Below are 23,011 nucleotides of genomic sequence, written 5' to 3'. Positions count from 1 at the left end.
CGCGCACAAAACTTCCCCGCGGCGTCAACAGCCCCGCCCCAGAGCCCGACGCAAAGCCACCAGGTCACCGGCCGCGGCGGGCCGTGCCGGGAGCTGCCGCGCACAAAACCACCCTGCGGCGTCCACGGCCCCGCCCCAGAGCCCGACCCAAAGCCATCAGGTGAGCGGCCGCGGCGGCCCAGTCTCTCTCACTCCCATTCTCTCTCTCTCTCACTCTCTCTCTCCCAATCTCTCTCTCTCTCCCAATCTCTCTCTCTCACTCCCAGTCTCTCTCTCTCACTCCCAGTCTCTCTCTCTCACTCCCAGTCTCTCTCTCTCTCTCTCTCTCACACTCCCAATCTCTCTCTCTCACACTCCCAATCTCTCTCTCTCACACTCCCAATCTCTCTCTCTCACACTCCCAATCTCTCTCTCTCACACTCCCCAGTCTCTCTCTCTCACTCCCAGTCTCTCTCTCTCTCACACTCCAATCTCTCTCTCACACTCCCAATCTCTCTCTCTCACTCCCAATCTCTCTCTCTCTCACTCCCAATCTATCTCTCTCACACTCCCAATCTCTCTCTCTCACACTCCCAATCTCTCTCTCTCACACTCCCAGTCTCTCTCTCTCACTCCCAGTCTCTCTCTCTCACTCCCAGTCTCTCTCTCTCACTCCCAGTCTCTCTCTCTCACTCCCAGTCTCTCTCTCTCACTCCCAATCTCTCTCTCTCACTCCCAATCTCTCTCTCTCACTCCCCAATCTCTCTCTCTCTCACACTCCCAATCTCTCTCTCTCTCACACTCCCAATCTCTCTCTCACACTCCCAATCTCTCTCTTTCTCACTCCCAGTCTCTCTCTCTCTCACACTCCCAATCTCTCTCTCTCTCTCACACTCCCAATCTCTCTCTCTCTCACACTCCCAATCTCTCTCACACTCCCAATCCCTCTTTCTCACACTCCCAATCTCTCTCACACACTCCCAGTCTCTCTCTCTCTCTCACACACTCCCAGTCTCTCTCTCTCTCACACACTCCCAGTCTCTCTCTCTCTCACACACTCCCAGTCTCTCTCTCTCACACACTCCCAGTCTCTCTCTCTCACACACTCCCAATCTCTCTCTCTCACACTCCCAATCTCTCTCTCTCTCTCACACTCCCAATCTCTCTCAATTCAATTCAATTCAAATCGCTTTATTGGCATGACAAGTTACATCTTATGTTGCCAAAGCATCGAAAAACATTCATGTTTGTTCACAAAAATACAGATCTATCCATACAGTGTATAAACAGATATATCCCTGAGTGTATAAATATACTTTCATATAATTTATATATACTCTTTTCTTATATTTAGTGGTTGTCCCTCTGTTTATGGCAAGCTGTAACATAGTGTGCCGCTAGTGTTATACAATTTCTCTCTTCCCCTAGTAGGTATGGGAGTTTTTGGTCGTCATTCAAATTCTGAAATCCGGGCATATTTTTGTGAATTTTGGGTAGAAATTCTCCCTTATGCCCTGATATTTTCTACAAGCTTTGAGGAAGTGCATCTCTGTCTCCACCACTCCCTGACTGCAGTGAGAGCATATCCTGTCCTCTCTTGGTAGCCGGGTCTGCCTGTGTCTACCTTTTTCGATGGCCAGGCTATGTTCACTAAGTCTGTACATTGTCAAAGTTTTTCTCAGTTTGCTATCCTTTACCATGGTCAGGTAATCAGCCATGTTGTATTGTCTGTTTAGGGCCAAGTAGCAATTGAGTTTGCTTTGGGTTTTTGTTGTTTCTGCCCAATATGACAGATATTTTTCTTTTTGCTAAGCGACGATTGTGTTGGTCGAATTCTTTGTGTTACGCTGTCACTGTCCTGGGACTGGTTATTGTTAGTAGTTACTTCACTGAGTCCCAGGACTAGTTGACTGAGGGTATTCTTCTTTATGGTCCTCTCTTGGCATTTCAGGGCTTCATAATGATAGCATTGGGGGTTGCTCATTTCTAGGTGTTTCCAAAATTTGTGGCTCTTTTTTGGATAGTGATTATTAATGGATTTTGGCCTAGTTCTGCCCTGCTCTCTCTCTCTCACACTCCCAATCTCTCTCTCTCTCACACTCCCAATCTCTCTCTCTCTCACACTCCCAATCTCTCTCTCTCTCTCACACTCCCAATCTCTCTCTCTCTCACACTCCCAATCTCTCTCTCTCTCTCACACTCCCAATCTCTCTCTCTCTCACACTCCCAATCTCTCTCTCTCTCTCTCTCCTCTCACACTCCCAATCTCTCACTCTCTCACACTCCCAATCTCTCTCTCTCTCTCTCACACTCCCAATCTCTCTCTCTCTCTCTCTCTCTCACACTCCCAATCTCTCTCTCTCCCTCTCACACTCCCAATCTCTCTCTCTCTCACACTCCCAGCCGCTCTCTCACACTCCCAATCTCTCTCTCTCTCACACACTCCCACTCTCTCTCACACTCCAGACTCTCTCTCTCTCTCTCTCTCTCTCTCTCACACTCCCAGTCTCGCTCTCTCTCTCTCACTTCCCAGTCTCTCTCTCTCTCTCACACTTCCAGTCTCTCTCTCTCTCACACTTCCACTCTCTCTCTCTCACAGTTCCTCTCTCTCTCTCTCTCACACACTCCCATCTCTCTCTCTTCCCCCCAATCTCTCTCTCTTCTCTTCTCCCCCCCAATCTCTCTCTCTCTTCTCCCCCCAATCTCTCTCTCTCTCTCCCCCAGTCTCTCTCTCTCTCTTCTCCCCCAGTCTCTCTCTCTCTCTCTCTCTCTCTCTCTCTCTCTTCCCCCCCTCTCTCTCTCCTCCCCCTCTCTATCCTTCCCCTCTCTCTCCTTCCCCTCTCTCTCCTTCCCCTCTCTCTCCTTCCCCTCTCTCTCTTTCCCCCTCTCTCTCTTCCCCCCTCTCTCTCCTTCCCCCCTCTCTCTCCTTCCCCCCTCTCTCTCCTTCCCCCCTCTCTCTCCTTCCCCCCTCTCTCTCCTTCCCCCCTCTCTCTCCTTTCCCCCCTCTCTCTCCTTCCCCCCCTCTCTCTCCTTCCCCCCCTCTCTCTCCTTCCCCCCCTCTCTCTCCTTCCCCCCCTCTCTCTCCTTCCCCCCCTCTCTCTCCTTCCCCCCCTCTCTCTCCTTCCCCCCCTCTCTCTCCTTCCCCCCCCCCTCTCTCCTTCCCCTCTCTCTCCTTCCCCTCTCTCTCCTTCCCCTCTCTCTCCTTCCCCTCACTCACCTTCCCCTCTCTCTCCTTCCCCTCTCTCTCCTTCCCCTCTCTCTCCTTCCCCTCTCTCTCCTTCCCCCCTCTCTCTCCTTCCCCCCTCTCTCCTTCCCCCCTCTCTCCTTCCCCCCTCTCTCTCTCCTTCCCCCCTCTCTCTCTCCTTCCCCCCTCTCTCTCTCCTTCCCCCTCTCTCTCTCCTTCCCCCCTCTCTCTCCTTCCCCCCTCTCTCTCCTTCCCCCCTCTCTCTCCTTCCCCCCTCTCTCTCCTTCCCCCCCTCTCTCCTTCCCCCCCTCTCCTTCCCCTCTCTCTCTCTCCTTCCCCTCTCTCTCTCTCCTTCCCCTCTCTCTCTCTCCTTCCCCCCTCTCTCTCTCCTTCCCCCCTCTCTCTCTCCTTCCCCCCTCTCTCTCTCCTTCCCCCCCTCTCTCTCCCTCCCCCTCTCTCTCTCCTTCCCCCCCTCCCTCTCCTTCCCCCCTCTCTCTCTCCTTCCCCCCTCTCTCTCTCCTTCCCCCCTCTCTCTCTCCTTCCCCCTCTCTCCTTCCCCCCTCTCTCTCTCCTTCCCCCTCTCTCTCTCTCCTTCCCCCCTCTCTCTCTCTCCTTCCCCCCCTCTCTCTCTCCTTCCCCCCTCTCTCTCTCCTTCCCCCCTCTCTCTCTCCTTCCCCCCTCTCTCTCTCCTTCCCCCCTCTCTCTCTCCTTCCCCCCTCTCTCTCTCCTTCCCCCCTCTCTCTCTCCTTCCCCCCTCTCTCTCTCCTTCCCCCCTCTCTCTCTCCTTCCCCCCTCTCTCTCCTCCTTCCCCCCTCTCTCTCTCCTCCCTCTCTCCTTCCCCCTCTCTCCTTCCCCCTCTCTCCTTCCCCCTCTCTCCTTCCCCCTCTCTCCTTCCCCCTCTCTCCTTCCCCCTCTCTCCTTCCCCCTCTCTCCTTCCCTCTCTCTCTCCTTCCCCCCTCTCTCCTTCCCTCTCTCTCTCCTTCCCCCCTCTCTCCTTCCCCCCTCTCTCTCTCCTTCCCCCCTCTCTCTCTCCTTCCCCCCTCTCTCTCTCCTTCCCCCCCTCTCTCTCTCCTTCCCCCCTCTCTCTCTCCTTCCCCCCTCTCTCTCTCCTTCCCCCCTCTCTCTCTCCTTCCCCCCTCTCTCTCTCCTTCCCCCCTCTCTCTCTCCTTCCCCCCTCTCTCTCTCCTTCCCCCCTCTCTCTCTCCTTCCCCCCTCTCTCTCTCCTTCCCCCTCTCTCTCTCCTTCCCCCCTCTCTCTCTCCTTCCCCCCTCTCTCTCTCCTTCCCCCTCTCTCTCTCCTTCCCCCTCTCTCTCTCCTTCCCCCTCTCTCTCTCCTTCCCCCTCTCTCCTTCCCCCCTCTCTCTCTCCTTCCCCCCTCTCTCTCTCCTTCCCCCCTCTCTCCTTCCCCCCTCTCTCTCTCCTTCCCCCCTCTCTCTCTCTCCTTCCCTCCTTCCCTCTCTCTCCTTCCCCCCCAGTCGCTCCTGCTCTCTCTTCCAACAACAACATGCCCTCAATAAAGCCTCGGCACCGCCGGGCACCCCCAGCTAGTTCTATATATTTGAGTTTAAGTTGGAAAGCTGAATAACGTAACATTGTTTTCACTTGACCTGAAAATGTTCTCATCTATTGCATTGGTCCACCAACCCTGCCCTCTGTGCTTTGTAACAGAAGTTACTGTTTTACTGACTCAGTACGCAATAATTATGCCATTTATCACAGATTTACAACCACCTTCTGCCTGTGTTCTCAGTTAGTTATTTTGTGCAAATAAACAAGTAATTTACCTGGGTCATTTGATGTTCCTCTTCCGAGCATCTTGCAAATATTATGAGTTCCCAGGTGCCTTGTTCTGTTATTTTTTTTATGTGACTTTTTAATTATTACTCTGCTTTTGAAACACTAATTCTTGGGTTGTCTCAGCTATATAAAGGATACTTTGAGCCATAGAGTCATAGAGTCATAGAGTTTTACAGCACAGAAAGAGGCCATTCGGCCCATCGTGTCCGCGCCACCCATCCATCCCTGTCCTGTCTAATCCCATTTTCCAGCATTTGGTCCATAGCCTTGTATGCAATGGCATTTCAAGTGCTCATCCAAATGCTTCTTGAATGTTGTGAGGGTTCCTGCCTCTACCACCCTTTCAGGCAGTGAGTTCCAGATTCCAACCACCCTCTGGGTGAAAAAGTTCCTCCTCAAATCCCCTCTAAATCTCCTGCCCCTTACCCTGAATCTATGCCCCCTTGTTATTGACCCCCCTACTAAGGGGAAAAGTTCCTCTTTATCTACCCTATCTATGCCCCTCATCATTTTGTACACCTCAATCAGGTCCCCCCTCAGCCTTCTTTGCTCCAAGGAAAACAACCCCAGCCTGTTTAGTCTTTCTTCATAGCTGAGGCGCTCCATCCCAGGTAACATCCTGGTGAATCTTCTCTGCACCCTCTCCAAAGCAATCACATCCTTCCTATAGTGAGGCGACCAGAACTGCACACAGTACTCCAGCTGTGGCCTCACCAGCGTTTTGTACAGCTCCATCATAACCTCCCTGCTCTTATATTCTATGCCTCGGCTAATGAAGGCAAGTAACCCAGATGCCTTTTTAACCACCTTATCTACCTGTTCCGCTGCCTTCAGAGATCTATGTACATGTACACCAAGGTCCCTCTGACCCTCTGTACTTCCTAGGGTCCTACCACTCATTGTGTATTCCCTTGCCTTATTTGTCCGTCCAAAATGCATCACCTCGCACTTTTCAGGGTTAAATTCCATTTGCCACTTTTCCGCCCATCTGACCAACCCGTTTATATCGTCCTGTAGCCTGAGGCTTTCCTCCTCGCAATTTACCACCCCACCAATTTTCGTGTCATCTGCGAACTTACTGATCATACCTTTTACATTCTCATCCAAATCATTTATGTAGATCACAAACAACAAGGGACCCAGCACCGATCCCTGAGGTACCCCACTGGACACAGGCTTCCAGTCACAAAAGCATCCTTCGACCATCACCCTCTGCCTCCTGCCACTCAGCCAGTTTAGGATCCAACGCGCCAAGGCACCCTGGATCCCATGGGCTCTTACCTTCTTGACCAGTCTCCTATGCGGGACTTTGTCAAAAGCTTTACTGAAGTCCATGTAAACCACATCCACAGCATTTCCCTCATCCACCCCCCTAGTCACCCCCTCGAAAAATTCAATCAGATTTGTCAGACATGATTTACCCTTGACAAAGCCATGCTGACTATCCCCGATTAATCCTTGCCTCTCCAAGTGGAGACTAATTTTGTCCCTCAGAATTTTTTCCAATAATTTCCCTACCACAGATGTTAGGCTCACTGGCCTGTAATTCCCTGGTTTATCCCTGCTACCCTTCTTGTATAATGGTACTACATTAGCTGTTCTCCAGTCCTCTGGTACATCCCCTGTGGCCAGAGAGGTTCTGAAAATTTGTGTCAGAGCCCCTGCAATCTCCTCCTTTGCCTCCCACAGCAGCCTGGGATACATCTCGTCCGGGCCTGGGGATTTATCCACTTTTTGGCCTGCTAAAACCGCTAGCACCTCCTCCCTCTCGATGCTAATATGTTCAAGTATGTCACAGTCCCCTTGCCCGATTTCTATGTCTGCATCGTCTCTCTCCATAGTGAACACAGATGCAAAAAATTCATTTAAAACCCCGCCTACATCATCTGGCTCTACACACAGATTGCCACTTTGGTCCCTAATGGGCCCTACCCTTTCCCTGGTTATCCTCTTGCCCTTAATATACTTATAAAACATCTTAGGATTTTCCTTTATTTTGCTCGCCAGTGTTATTTCATGGCCCCTCCTCGCCCTCCTAATTTCTTTTTTAAGTATGCCCCTGCACTTTTTATACTCCTCTAGGGCTTCTTCCGTCTTTGGTCTTTTGTAACTGCCAAAAGCCCCCCTTTTATTTCTAATGCATTTTTGTATATCCCTTGTCATCCAAGGTTCCCTTTGCTTGTTGGTCCCACCCTTGACCTTTACAGGAACATGTTGGCGTTGTACTCTCTCTATTTCCCTTCTGAAAGTCTCCCACTGTCTTGATGTGGATTTTCCTATAAGTAGCTGCTCCGAGTCCACTTTGGCCAGATCCTGCCTTATCATATTAAAATCGGCCTTCCCCCCAATTTAGAACCCTTATTTCCGGGCCGTCTTTGTCTTTTTCCATGACCACCTTAAATCTCACCGAATTATGGTCACTGTCGCCAAAATGCTCTCCTACTGACACTTCCACCACTTGCCCGGCTACATTCCCCAGAATTAGGTCCAGTATCGCCCCCTCTCTTGTAGAACTTTCTATATGTTGGCTCAAAAAGCTCTCCTGGATGCACTTTAAGAATTCTGCACCCTCTAAGCCTTTCACACTCTGACTATCCCAATTTATATTGGGGAAGTTGAAATCCCCCACTATTATTACCCTATTATTTTCGCACTTTTCTGAGATTTGCCTACACATTTGTTCCTCTATCTCCCCCTGACTGTTTGGGGGCCTATAGTACACTCCCAGCAAAGTGCTTGCCCCCTTTTTGTTTTTAAGTTCTACCCATATGGCCTCATTAGAGGAACCCGCTAATATATCATCCCTCCTTACAGCAGTAATTGACTCCTTAATTAATATTGCAACACCCCCTCCCCTTTTACACCCCCCTCTGTCTCGCCTGAAGATTCTATACCCCGGAATATTGAGCTGCCAGTCCTGACCCTCCCTCAACCATGTCTCCGTGATAGCAACAATATCGTACTCCCATGTGTTCAACAACAACTTCAGTTCGTCCACCTTATTTGCAAGACTCCTTGCATTAAAATAAATGCCTTCCAGCCCTGCCATATTCCCTTTTGCCTTCACATATTTGCTCTGCCTTGTTTTTTTCTCTGTCTTTGGCTGTAAATCACCCCCTGCTATAGCTCCACTCTGTACCCCATCCCCCTGCCAAGTTAGTTTAAACCCCCCCCAGCAGTGCTAGCAAACCTCCCCGCTAGGATATTGGTTCCCCTCTGGTTCAGGTGTAAACCGTCCGACTTGTACAAGTCCCACCTTTCCCAGAAGCAGACCCAGTGATCCAGGAAACTAAAGCCTGGACATTAGCATGTTCTGTGTGAAAGTTAAATAGCTGTTGGCTGGTTCAACCCTCTCTGCAGTATACATCTGAAATTCAGAGGTGAATGCCTTTTATACCCATATAACGTTGTAACCTGTGTTACCTTCAGCTGCCTCGGCCCCATGCTCTGGAATTTCCTCATTAAACCACTTCACTTTTTCTCCTATGGAGGCAGCGGAGGTGTCAACCATGGCTCAGTGTAGTACTCAAATCAGAAATACGTGGGTTCAAGCTCCATTCCAGAGATGAGCACATAATCTGGATGATACTGTACTTCAGTGCAGTACTGTGGGAATGCTGCACTGTCAGAGGGGCTGTCTTTCAGATGTGATGCTTAACCGAGGCTCTGCCAGCCCCAAGGTGGATGGAAAAATTCCAAGGCACTATGTGATGAAGAGCAGGGGAGTTGCCCTGGTTTCCTGCCAATATTTATCCCTCAACCAACATCACTAAAACAGATTATTTGGCCTTTTTTTTTTATTGCAGTTTGTGGGATCTTACTTTGAAAATTGGCTGCTGTGGTCCGCTACATTACAATAGTGACTACGCTTCAAAAGTGTTTTGAAAGGTGCTATATAAATGCAACCACTTTCTTTAAGACCCTGCCTTAAAACTCATCTCCTTAACGAAGCTTTTATTCATCCCTCCTAATCTTTCCTTCTTTGGCTCAGTGTCAATTTTTTTGATTTCGCCACTATGAAAGGCCTTGGGACATTTTTCTATATTAAAGGCACCATATAAATGCAAGCTGTTGTTATGCATCAGTTATATTTTTAAAGACCACAAAAAAGTTGAAGTGTGATACTGTAATAAATGTCATCCTCGCAATATCGTAATTTCTCTCATCTTGTTTTAGGTTTTAGCTGTGAGTCAGAGAACATCTACCCTTAGACAAATGGAGACCTTTGGGAATAGCCACAATCAAAGGAAATCAGAAGAATGCAGTCGTGAGCTCATTGTAAATTGTTATTGGAGAATTAGGGATGAATTGTTCTGAGACTCTACACCACTCATGGGGTCTCATGCAGTAGGTTGTTTATCAGAAAATCATGGTGACTGGCCTGTGATTTTCCAATGAGTCACCTGCTGTGTGTTAAGCTCTGGTAGTAGTGTGGGGTCTCAGATAATTTTGCATTGCACAATGTATATCAATGGGGGTATAAAGTAATAAATGGTGCCGAAAACAAGATTATACTGAAATTCCTGTCACGTTTGAATCATTGTTCATGTACCACAGTTACATACTCTTTTTCTTATACCGTTCTTATACCAGATGGAATGGTGTAATCATTGGAAAAGTATGGGAGGGTCCCTGTGGGTTCCAGTCTCACTCCAGAGACTTGAGCACAAAAAACTAGGCTGACACTCCAATGCAGTACTAAGGGAGTGCTGCACTGTCAGAGGTGCCGCCTTTCAGTTGAAACGTTAAACCCTGACTGCCCTCTCAGCTGGAGTAAAAGATCCCATGACACTATTTCGAAGAAGAGCAGGGGAGTTATCCCTGGTGTCCTGGCCAATATTTATATCCTTCAATCAACATCACTAAAGCTGATTATCTGATCATTATCGTATTGCTGTTTGTAGGAGCTTGCTGTGTGCAAATGGGCTGTTACGTTTCCTACATTACAACAGTGACTACACTTCAAAAGTACTTCATTGGCTGTAAAGTGCTTTGGGATGTCCTGATGTTGTGAAAGGTGCTATATAAATGCAAAGGCCTAGAAATTGGGTTGGGGCGCAAAAGTCGCCTGAGCGCAGGATTTAGCGCAGCGTTCGAGGCTTTAGCGATCGTCAGATATTCAGTTCCATTGCCCCTAGAGGGAGACGGGGCGAGGCTCGAGGCGCTCCGCGTCCCTCTTAGGGCACTGAAACTGAATATCGCAGTGCAACGTGCCGCAGCGCCACACGCTGCGGCATGGCACGCTGCGGTACTGCAGGCCTTCCTCCCATTGTTAAGGGGGAGGGGCCAGCAACAGCGCGATCCCCGCTCGCGAGTGCCGGCAAACGAGCCCGGCACCAAGGAGAAGTGCCGGGCTCTTGGGAAACAGCCGGCAATGCCGCGGGGGGTGGTCTGGAGGCCGGGGATGGAGGTGCTGGCAGGCGGCCGCCGAAAAAGGCGGCCGCCCCGCACCTCCACCTTAACTTGCGCCGCTGCCAGCACAGTAAGGCCCCGTGAACCGGGCGTGGGTAGCGAACATCGCAACTGCGGCGTTCGCTACCAAATATCGCGAACGGGGCGCGAATGGGGCGCTGCGCACACCGATGACGTCATCGGTGGCGGCGCAGCGCAAATGGCTAACTCCACCATTAGCGTCCCTGCTGAATATCGCGGGAGGCACTAACAGGTGGCGCTACTCACCCAATTTTTCCCCCAAAGTCTTTTGCAATCCTGGTGGGAGTAGAGTGGAGTTTTGTAAACTCTGCAACATTAATCAACTTTATTGCTATTCTGCATCTGTCTCTTATATTTATACCTCCAGATACTCCTGGCAGATTTTCTTTGCTCATAGAATGATACAGCATGATAGGAGACCATTCCGCCCATAGTGCCTGTGCCGGCTCTTTGAAAGAGCTGTCCAATTAGTCCCATTACCTGTCATTTCCCCATAGCCCTGCAAAATTCTCCCCTTCAAGTGTTTTATCAGATTCCCTTTTGAATGTTATTATTGAATCTGCTTCCACCACCCTTTCAGGCAGTGCATTTTACATCATCATAACTCGCTGCTAAAAAAAATTCTCCTCAGCTAGCCTCTGGTTCTTTTGCCAATTACCTTAAATCTTCTGGTTACTAAACCTTCTGCCACTGGAAACAGTTTACCCTTATTTACTGTATTGAAACTGTTCATGTTTTTAAACACATATATTAAATCTCCCCATAAACTTCACTGCTCCAAGGAGAACAGCCCCAGCTTCTTTAGTCCCTCCACATAAGAAGTCCCGCATCCCCGGTACCATTCCAGTAAATCTCCTCTGCGCACACTAAGTCCTTGACATCCTTCCGAAGGTGTGATGCCCAGAATTGGAAACAATACTCCAGTTGAGGCCTAACCAGTGATTTATAAAAGTTTAGCATAACTTCCATGCTCTTGTACTTGTTCATTCTCCTGACATTCTACGAGTTGAGCCTTACTGTCAGCTGTACTGTTAAAATTCTGTTCAAGATCCTCTAATTAATTGGGTACTTTTGTTATATTGACCCCTTGAATTAGGAGGTGATTATAATGCTACCCCCAAGGCAGAAATTAAGTAGGTAGGCAGTTAAAATGCCCTGAGTTATTTACCCACCATAAAGTCACCAGGATCCTGGTCTCCTGAGTAGGTGGTAAGGACACCTGCTCAAAGCCAGCAGGGTCCTTCTTTACATATGCATGTGGGGTTCTGATGATGTAATCGGACCCGACTGCGATTTTAACTTAGACTTGAGTGATGAAGCTGCTGCAGTTCTCCTGCCAGGCCAACTTGAGACCGAAGAGGCTCAGCCCCAGAAGATGCTGAAAGGGTAAGGTTTATTGTTCCTTTGTGAAGCCAGAAGGAGCAGGCGTGCTTCTCTGGGCCCCACAACGAAAGCCCCAATATTCTGCCAGCTTTATATTTTGTCAGTGGCAAACTGCCAAATTATGTAAATAAGGATTGTTTGTGTGAACTATATAAGGCAAATGCCCTGTGCTGATTTAATGGTGAACTAAACTTGATAAATCTACTTTGAGTACACATTTAATAGTTTACTTTTCATCTCTTTTATTACTTTTTTGCTCGTCACTTTTTGTTCAGGTAGATGAAAGCATTCACTTTGGTCTTTGAATTCTTAGGGAAATGGCCATTGTGAATCTTTGAAATGTCTATTCTTGATTGCTCAATACATGATGTTACCTTAGATGCTGTTTATCAACTAAACAAAACGATTATTTTGCATTCAGACTTTGAAAACTTTGAAAATAACCAGTCCTATGCTTTTATTATAATCAAAGGAGGTGCCCCCCTACCAATGTTTCACTGGGAATTGTGCCACCTAGTGAGGTACTGAATTACACAAATCTAGGTTTCAAACCCGTCTATACTGAGTTCACAAGGTAAATACAGAAGAGGAAGGCTATTAGAATTATCTCAGTTCATCCATTCAGCAAGAAATTGCGATTTCCCCATGACCTCATCAAATGTTGTTAAATAATTCCAGGGTTTTTGCCCGCAATACTCCACCAAGACATTCAGTCCACATGTTGAATGCTCTTTACGTGAGCTAAATTGACCATGATCTGGTTTGAACCTGTACTGTCTCAAACCACCATCATGGTTTAGGTTCAAGTATTCAAGAGAGCAAATAATAAAAATGACAACAGAGAAGGTCATAGACTTAGGTAGCAGTGGGGAAATTAAAAACCAGAGCGTGTCAGGAAGGGGCAGAAGGTATGGAGTAAAAGGTAAAGTAATAAAAAGGGCAAAAGCAGGAACTAAGTGTCACAAAACATATTTGAAAGTTCTCTATCTGAATGCACGTAGCATTCGTAACAAAATAGACGAGTTAATGGCACAAATAACTACATATGGGTATGATCTTGTGGCCATTACAGAAACATGGCTGCAGGGTGACGATGCCTGGGAATTAAACATACCAGGTTATTTAACGATCAGGAAGGACAGGCAGGAAGGAAGGGGAGGTGGGGTGGCTATGTTAATAAAGGAAGGAATCACTGTAATACAGAGAAATGATATTGGGTCAAAAGATCAGGATAATGAAACAGTTTGGGTGGAGGTAAGGAATAATAAGGGGAAAAAAACACTAGTGGGCGTAGTCTATCGGCCTCCGAACAGTTGCAACTCTGTTGGACGGAGTATCAATCAGGAAATAGTTGAGGCTTGTAATAAGGGAACATCTATAATTATGGGGGATTTTAACTATCATATTAATTGGACAAATCAAATTGGGCAGGGCTGCCTTGAGGATGAGTTCATTGAGTGTATTAGGGATGGGTTTCTTGAGCAGTATGTAACTGAACCGACCAGGGGGCAAGCAACCTTAGATCTGGTCCTGTGTAACGAGACAGGATTAATTAAAAATGTCCTAGTAAAGGATCCCCTTGGAATGAGTGACCATAACATGGTTGAATTCCATATTCAATTAGAGGGTGAGGAGGTTGTATCTCAAACAAGCGTGCTAAGCTTGAATAAAGGAGACTGTGAAGGTATGAGAGCGGAATTGAGTAGCGTGGATTGGGAAAATAGATTAAAGGGTAAGACGATACATGATCAGTGGTGTACATTTAAGGAGTTACTTTACAACTTCCAAAAAATATATATTCCACTGAGAAGAAAAGGGTGTAAAAGAAAAGACAGCCATCCGTGGCTAAGTAAAGAAATTAAGGATAGTATTCGACTAAAAACAAGGGCATATAAGGTAGCCAAATCTAGTGGGAGGATAGAGGATTGGGAAAACTTTAAAAGACAGCAAAAAATAACAAAAAGATTGATTAAGAAAGGGAAGATAGATTATGAAAGTAAATTAGCAAAAAATATAAAAACAGATAGTAAGAGTTTTTATAGTTATATAAAAAGAAAAAGGATGGCTAAAGTAAATGTTGGTCCCTTAGAGGATGAGACCGGGAAATTAATGGTGGGAAATATGGAGATGGCAAAAACACTGAATGAATATTTTACATCAGTCTTTACAGTAGAGGACACAAAGAATATCCCAACACTGGACAAACAGGGGGCTATAGGGGGGGGAGGAGCTAAACACGATCAAAATCACTAAGGAAGTGGTACTCGGTAAAATAATGGGACTCAAGGCGGATAAATCACATGGACCTGATGGCTTACATCCTAAGGTCTTGAGGGAAGTGGCGGTAGGGATTGTGGATGCATTGGTAATAATTTTCCAAAACTCCCTGGACTCGGCAAAGGTCCCGGCAGACTGGAAAACTGCTAATGTAACACCCTTATTTAAAAAGGGCAGTAGACAGAAGGCTGGAAACTATAGACCGGTTAGCCTAACATCTGTGGTAGGTAAAATTTTGGAGTCCATTAGTAAGGAGACAGTAACAGGACATTTGGATAATCATAATTTAATAGGACAAAGTCAGCATGGTTTTATGAAGGGGAAGTCATGTTTGAGACATTTGCTGGAGTTCTTTGAGGAAGTAACATATAGGGTGGATAAAGGGGAACCAGTGGACGTAGTGTATTTAGACTTCCAAAAGGCATTTGACAAGGTGCCACACAAGATTATTGCTTAAGATAAAAAAATCACGGGATTGTGGGTAATATTCTGGCATGGATAGAGGATTGGCTATCTAACAGAAGGCAGAGAGTTGGTATAAATGGTTCATTCTCAGACTGGCAATCAGTAACTAGTGGTGTTCCGCAGGAGTCAGTGCTGGGTCCCCAACTCTTTACAATCTATATTAACGATTTGGAGGAGGGGACCGAGTGTAACATATCAAAGTTTGCAGATGATACTAAGATGGGAGGGAAAGTAGTGAGTGAGGAGGACATAAAAAACCTGCAAGGGGACATAGACAGGCTAAGTAAGTGGGCAGAGATTTGGCAGATGGAATACAATACTGGAAAGTGTGAGGTTATGCACTTTGGCAGGAAAAATCGTAGAGCAAGTTATTATCTTAATGGCAAGAAACTGGAAAGTACTGAAGTACAAAGGGATCTGGGGGTCCTGGTGCACGAAACTCAAAAGGTTAGTATGCAGGTGCAGCAAGTGATTAAGAAGGCCAATGGAATGTTGGCTTTCATTGCTAGGGGGATAGAATATAAAAACAGGGAGGTATTGCTTCAGTTGTACAAGGTATTGGTGAGACCGCACCTGGAATACTGCGTACAGTTTTGGTGTCCATACTTAAGAAAGGACATACTTGCTCTCGAGTCAGTACAAAGAAGGTTCACTCGGTTAATCCCGGGGATGAGGGGATGGACATATGAGGAGAGGTTGAGTAGATTGGGACTCTACTCATTGGAGTTCAGAAGAATGAGAGGCGATCTTATTGAAACATATAAGATTGTGAAGGGGTTGGATCGGGTGGATGCGGGGAAGATGTTCCCGATGATGGGTGAAACTAGAACTAGGGGGCATAGTCTTAGAATAAGGGGCTGCTCTTTCAAAACTGAGATGAGGAGGAACTACTTCACTCAGAGGGTGCTGGGTCCATGGAAGATGCTGCCCCAAAAAGCTGTAGAAGCTACATCATTACATACATTTAAAACAGAAATAGACAGTTTCCTAGAAGTAAAGGGAATTAAGGGTTACGGGGAGCGGGCAGGAATTTGGACATGAGTCTAGGTTCGGATCGGTCATGGCCCTGTGGGTAGCGGAGCGGGCCCAGGGGCCGTGTAGCCTGATCCTGATCCTATTTCGTGTGTCTAATTCTGTTAGATTCAGGAGATGGTTCTGTGCTAGTAGATTGGCGGTTAGGATCAGATCAGCCATCATCTTATTGAATGGCGGAGCAGGCTCGAGGGGCCGATTGGCCGACTCCTGCTCCTATTTCTTATGTTCTTATTATGTTCTTATATTCCAGATGTACTTTTCTACACCATTAACTAGGGGCCTGAAATTGTGCTCTCTTGCACCACTGGGACAGGGTGTGGTGCAGAGTGAGTGGAAAATCTGGAATTTCATCCATGCTGGATTTGTACTAGATCACCATCTGAGGCGCAGAGGTTTAAGCTGCTCCATAGTGCTAGTCTCATGAAAATACTGGGAGCATTCTGATGGTGAACTTTTTAACCTTGAAAGGAGGAGATTGAGAGTTAACCTTAGAGAGTTATACAAGTTAGTAAACAGTATGGAAAAGGTAAGTCTGGAATATTGCTTCAAACTCAATTCTGAGAATAGAACAAAGGGACACCGCTTCAAACTAGTACGTAAAGGGAAAATTTAAGACTGATATTGGGAAGTTCTTCACACAAAGATAATCATTGTGTGAAATTCTGGGTAGAGTATTGCAGGCAAAAACCCTGGAATCGGTCAAGAAAAAATGAGATGCAGTAATAAGGAGAGTCTTTCTGGTGGATGAGCTAAGATAGGCTAAATGGCCACCTTCATCTTTATTTATCTTGTAAACTAACATACCTTGCTCAATGGTGCTTAAGCATCCAGCAGCAGGATGAAAAATTGGGAATTGTGGGGGCTGTAGTTTCCTGATCAGTGCTCCCTGTGAACACTGCTCATCACCAGTAGTATCCCATCAAGAAAACCAACTGTATACACTACCTGTAGGATTTGGATTAGGGTGCAGAAGAAAAACAAACCTTAAGGAATCTGACAAGGTAAGGTTGCCCAACTGTACCATATTGGTTAGACAGCCCAACATTCCATGTCATAATGTGTTTGTAAATCATTTACACATTTACTGCTCACCCATACTAAGCCCTCACAACTTACACTTCTTTCATTGCATCAAAGGCATACCCATATCTCAGTATTGATGCATTAAAGTTTCAGCATACAATTGAAAGCTTTGTCGCACTCACATCTTCCAAAGGTATCATACCTCAGATGATAGGATCAGATTTTCATCTTCACCATCCAGGCGGTAATCTGGTAGTGGATCACCTGGCTGCTATAGATTTTCATTCCATTGATTTCATATAATGGGAGGTTGAGTTGTTCCACGAGATTACCACCAGACAGTAAAGAGAAAATCTACCTTGTGGTAATGGTGAAAAATGCAAAAAAATACAGGGATAAATGACAACAAAAATGGAGCTAACTAAATGCAATAAAAGCAACACGTAGAGCTAAAACATAAAGAAAATCTCCCAAAACTTAAATCAACACACCTTTAGAAAAAAGTCATTGTGAAAGCCCAGGATGTGAGGTGCAAAACATTCCTGTTTTTTAATTGCCTAAAGCAATGATTTTGCTTCTCTTGGGCAAACGGCACAAGATGAGGGAGGGGAGGGGTGTAGAAGGCAAGCCCTTATTTACATATATGTTAATGAGCTTGTGTCGCACCACCATTTGGAGCTTCAAGTAGCAGCAATGCAGCCTCATTGCAGGAACATGGGCCTCGACATTAACCCCTCTACGATGGGCAGGAGAGGGTCGGAGGGTGTTAAATAAGGGGTATGCACCCTCAACACACCGCACATATGCTCGCCGCCTTTTGTATGGCGGTGGATGTCTGGGCATCTGAGTGTCCTGCTGTGGAGAGGCGGGATGCTTAATTAACATTTTAATTGGGCTCCCACAATGCAACTGGGAGCCCGATTTAAAATTGACTTACAGCACAGGTTTTCCAGGGGTCGGGAAACCCGGAAGTGAAAGGGAGGCAAGCGTGCTCTTTGTGGGCCAGGAGTGCGCCCCCTGCCCTTCAAGGAAAACTTTAACCTCCCCCAGCCCCGATTGCTGGCCTCGCCCTACCCCACTCCCCCAGCCCTCCTGCTTGTCGACCTCTCTTACCCCCTCCCAATTGCTTGCTGACCTCTCTCCCCATCTGATCACTTGCCGACCTCTATCCTTCCAATCGCTTCCTAGCCTCCATCCCCTTCCCGATTGCCGGGGATCATCCCCAAGGGTCCCTGCCTGCAGCCTCCAGTCACTGGTTTTCCCTCTCGGCAGCCAGGCTGTCCATTTGGTCAGCTGCCGGGCAAGAAACGGAACTAAAAAATGTTAATGTTCTGCTGTTAAGTTCAGCAGGACCTCCATGTTTTTCGGCCATATTTGGTGTCCCTGCTGTAATGATATCAGCAAATAGAGATGGTATTTGCCTGTTCGATTGACATGCCTTAATAGCATGTTTGCATGTATTGATTGCTTGTGCCTGACCAGCAGAGGGCATGTGACCGAGAGAAGCAAGGCAGTTAGTTTTAGTTTCAGTTTCGTTCTAGATGCATCACAGACATCGTGTCTCCTGTAAAAGCTGTATAAAAGAGTTGAACAGACTTTAGATTAAAACTCATTCTCTTTCATAAATGTCTCGTCATTGAACCCACAAAGAAATCAATACATGGTGTCAGAAGTGATTGAAAGAGATGAAGAGAAAAAATCTGAAGTTAAATCAGCTCTCCACAGATTAGCAAGCCAAAAGAGAACATCGTTGCTTACCATTAGAGAATAGCTAACGAAGTGAAAAATGGAAGGTTTACTCCCACCGGCGACGCTTCAGTTGACAGGTAATGTGGCTGAAAATTGGAGGAGATTCAAACAACGTTTAGAGTTGTATTTATCAGCAATCGGAGCTGACGAGAAAAGTAATAAAAGGAAATCGTCACTTCTTACATGTCGTGGGTGATGAAGCGCTGGAGGTGTATAATAACTTCACATTCGCTGCTAATGGAGACAAAATGAAGCTAGATAAAATAATGGAACAGTTTGAGGCCTACTGCATACCTAAACGTAACGTGACGTTTGAGAGGCACAGATTTTTCACGTGTTCAGAAAACGGGTGAGACTATTGATCAGTATGTGACTGAACTGAGAAACAGAAGCAAATCGTGTGAATTTGGGGGACTGACAGACTCGCTGATAAAAGACAGACTGGTGTGTGGTATTCCAGATAATAGTCTAAGGGAAAGACTGCTAAGAGAGCAAGATCTAGACCTGGGAAAAGCCATAGCACTGTGTAGGGCTACAGAGACTGTGAAGTTGCAGGCAAAGGAGCTGTTCAGTGATAGTAGCTGCAACGTGGATGCAGTGAGAATGAACGGACAAAACGTTTAACAAAAAGAGCGCCAATGTGAAAAAAGAGGCGTGGCCAGCGAACGAAAATGAAAGGGACAATCGAAAGCCATGTAGTCAATGCGGTACACAGCATCCACCAAAAAAGTGTCCAGCATATGGTAAAAAATGCAATAGTTGCAACAAAAACAACCATTATGCCCGTTGCTGTAAGAACCAAGCGCAACAAAGCAAGGTCCATGCAGTAGATGAATGCGGGATAGAGGAGTTCAATGTGGATGTTGTGTCTGAAAACAAAAAAGAAGAAAGAGACTGGATGTTGACACTAAAAGTGAATGACATACACATTCCATTTAAATTGGATACTGGAGCACAAGTTAATGTGATATCAGAGACTGATTTTAAGAAAATTAGACCCAGACCAAAGATACATGGAATAAAAGTGAAAGTGACAGGATACTCAGGTACTGAAATACCAGTGAAAGGAAGATGCATTGTCAAAGTGACACACAAGGACAGAGAGCACACGTTAGCATTAATCGTGGTGCCAAAGGAGGTGCAAGCCATACTAGGTTTAAAAGCCTGTGAGAGACTGAACCTGGTAAAGAGAGTCCTCGTTGTGGAAAGCGAAGGAGAGACAGTCTATGATGAACTCATGAAAGAGTACAACGACCTATTTAAGGGTCTAGGCTGCATTCCAGGAGAACACACGATCAGAGTAGATAAAAGTATGACACCGGTCATACATCCATGCAGAAAAGTTCCGTTTGCTCTTCAAAAGCAACTGAAGGCAGAGTTGGACAGGATGGAAAGCCTGAACATGATTCAGAAGATAGATGAGCCAACTGAGTGGGTGAGTTCCCTCGTCGTAGTGGACAAAAAGAATGGAAAGCTTAGAATTTGCCTGGATCCAAGAGATCGAAACAGAGCAATAAAGAGAGAGCACTTCAAGCTTCCTACACGTGAGGAAATCATGGCACAGTTTGCAAATGCAAAGTATTTCAGCAAGTTAGATGCATCATCAGGATTTTGGCAGATGAAATTGGACGAAGCAAGTTCAAGACTGTGCACGTTCAACAGCCCATTTGGCAGATACAGATTCCTAAGGTTACCATTTGGCATTGCCTCAGCTCCTGAAGTGTATCACAAAACTATCCATATGATCTATGAGCACCTGGAGGGAGTTGATACATCAATGGATGACATCATAGTATGGGGAACCACGAGAACTGAGCATGATGAGAGACTGAAAAAAGTGCTGGAAGCAACAAGGAAAACAAACCTGAAGCTGAATAGAGAGAAATGCCAGCTCGGGGTGACAGAACTGACATTCGTGGGAGATATCCTCAGCAGTGAGGGCATCAGACCAGATCCCAGAAAGGTGTCCGCCATTGAGAATATGCCAAAGCCACAATGCAAAAAGGACGTACAGAGGTTTAATGGAATGATCAACTACATGGGGAAATTCATATCCAACCTCTCAGAAAAGATGGCGCCACTGAGAAGACTAACTGAAAAGAACATAAAATGGGAATGGAATCATGAGCATGAGAAGTCACGGAGCGATCTAAAGAAACTGCTCACAGAGGAACCAGTTCTGAGGTTTTATGACCCAGCGAGACCCATCAAGATATCATCAGATGCATCACAGAGTGGGCTCAGTGCTGTTCTTCTGCAACAATATGACTACTGGCAACCTATTGCATATGCATCGCGCTCAATGACAGACGCGATATGCTCAAATAGAAAAGGAGCTGCTCAGCATCACATACGCCTGTGAAAGATTTCACCAGTTTGTGGCAGGACAAGCAATCAGTGTAGAGACTGACCATAAGCCCTTGATTGCATTGTTCCAAAAGCCACTAAATAGCTGTCCGCTTAGAATACAAAGAATGATGATCAGGCTGCAACGCTATACACTGAATGTTGCGTACACACCGGGTAAACTGATGTATACAGCAGACACGTTGTCCAGAGCTGTTGACCCAAGTGAGCCCGCAAACACCACAATGGATGAAAAAGTGAACGCCTACGTGGACATGATCACAAGTGCACTGCCCATAGCAGATGCAAAAATGGAGCTCATAAAGACTGAGACAAACAAAGATGAAACAATGAGACGACTGAGGAAAAGCATCTTGGATGGATGGCCCAACATGAAGCAAGACTGCTCACCTGACATAGTTCCACTCTGCAGTTCCAGTACTCTGCTATCAGTGGTCGAAGACATCATCTACAAAGGAAGTAAAATAGTTATCCCAAAGAGTCTGAGAAAAGAGATGTTAAAAAAGATCCATGGAGGACATCTGGGAATCGAAAAGTGTAAGAAAAGAGCACGAGAGGTGATGTACTGGCCACGAATCAACCAAGATGTGACAAATGAGGTGTCAAACTGCACAATATGCCTGAAATATCGAGCAAGCAATCCGGTAGAACCACTAAAGCCACACCCAGCGCCAGACAGACCTTACCAGAAGGTAGGCGCTGACCTATTCGTATGTCAAGGGAAGGACTATCTTGTAGTCACAGACTATTACTCCCTGTATCCAGAGGTTTGTAGACTGTACACCACCACTGCAGATGCTGTGATAACATGTATGAAAGCCATATTCTCCAGACATGGCGTGGCAAGCGAGGTCTTCACAGACAACGGACCCCAGTTTTACAATGCAAGTTTCCGACACTTTGCCAAAGAGTGGGACTTTGTCCACACAACGTCAAGTCCTCACTTTCCACAGTCCAATGGTCTAGTGGAAAAATCGGTCCAGACAGTGAAAAGACTGATGTACAAGGCAAAAGACAGTGGAACTGACTTCTACCAGAGCATGCTTGTATACCGCACAACGCCGCTCGAGTGTGGTATGTCACCAGCCCAACTCCTGATGGGACGTCGGCTAAGGTCAAACCTACCCATCCCGGAGAACCTCCTGAAACCAAAAGAGGGGGAGAAAGTGAGGAAGTTCAAAGAGCAACAGAAAGAAAAGCAAAGGTATTACTATGACAGAGGAACACAAAACCTACCTGAACTCCACACTGGTGACCAAGTAAGGTTCAAAGACAAAACAAACACATGGACTCAGAAGGGAACTGCCCTGAGTGAAGTTCAACCAAGATCATACACCATTCAGACAGATGAGGGTGCTGTTCTGAGAAGAAATCGTCGAGATCTTCTCATGGGACCAGCCACAGCAGGTCAAGAGACTGATACTGTTGAACAACCTGATCACACAGCTGAGAACACATCATCTGAGGCAACAACTCAGATTCAAGGACAATCAATCAGAAAATCCTCAAGACACGTGAAGCCTCCTGAGAGACTCATTGAGCAAATTTAAGGACTATTCACAGAAATCACAAACCCCACAGTGCAGATAGAGGCCATTTCGGCCCATCGAGCCTGCACCGACACATATCCCACCCGATCCCCGTAACCCCTACACCAACACATACCCCACCCTACCCCCGTAACCCCACGTATTTAATCCCCCTAACACTAAGGGTCAATTTATCAAAGCCAATCAACCTAACCCGCACATCTTTGGACTATTGTTGTAGAAGGAAGTAATGTTATCTTATTCTTTCTTCAAGTTCTAGTGTATTGACATATTTCATGTGAACACACAAAGCAAGGTTAAAAAACCTTGATCATGATAATGATAATGTAAGTTCATTAAGTGTTACAGTTAAAATGCAGATTAATACAAAGAAAACATGTTGTTAGTTAAAAGTGAAATACTTTTGTTTTAAGAAAAGGAGATGTAATGATATCAGCAAATAGAGATGGTATTTGCCTGTTCGATTGTCATGCCTTAATAGCATGTTTGCATGTATTGATTGCTTGTGCCTGACCAGCAGAGGGCATGTGACCGAGAGAAGCAAGGCAGTTAGTTTTAGTTTCAGTTTCATTCTAGATGCATCACAGACATCGTGTCTCCTGTAAAAGCTGTATAAAAGAGTTGAACAGACTTTAGATTAAAACTCATTCTCTTTCATAAATGTCTCATCATTGAACTCACAAAGAAATCAATACACCTGCGCCCTCCCCGCTTCCTCATAAATATTGGGGCCATGGTTTGAGTGAACTCAGTATTGAGTAGGCACAAGG

At 46.2% G+C, this 23,011-nt stretch overlaps 1 protein-coding gene across 2 annotated transcripts in view; it reads left to right on the top strand.

Moving 5' to 3' along the window:
• LOC147111665 (piwi-like protein 4) overlaps positions 1–23,011 on the top strand; it is a 137,081-nt gene that overhangs the window by 16,397 nt on the left and 97,673 nt on the right. For both annotated transcript variants that reach the window (XM_085998766.1, XM_085998765.1), the window contains exon 3: positions 9,136–9,226. In XM_085998766.1, coding sequence (XP_085854892.1) covers positions 9,136–9,226 — 91 coding nt within the window. The remainder of the gene's footprint in view (positions 1–9,135; positions 9,227–23,011) is intronic.

This window comes from Somniosus microcephalus, chromosome 10 (genome assembly GCF_052327205.1).
Source record: "Somniosus microcephalus isolate GS21.2 chromosome 10, FLI_Smic_1.0, whole genome shotgun sequence".
Lineage (NCBI taxonomy): Eukaryota > Metazoa > Chordata > Chondrichthyes > Squaliformes > Somniosidae > Somniosus > Somniosus microcephalus.
Note: the sequence above shows the minus strand (reverse complement) of the source record. Positions and strands in the feature narration are given on the sequence as shown.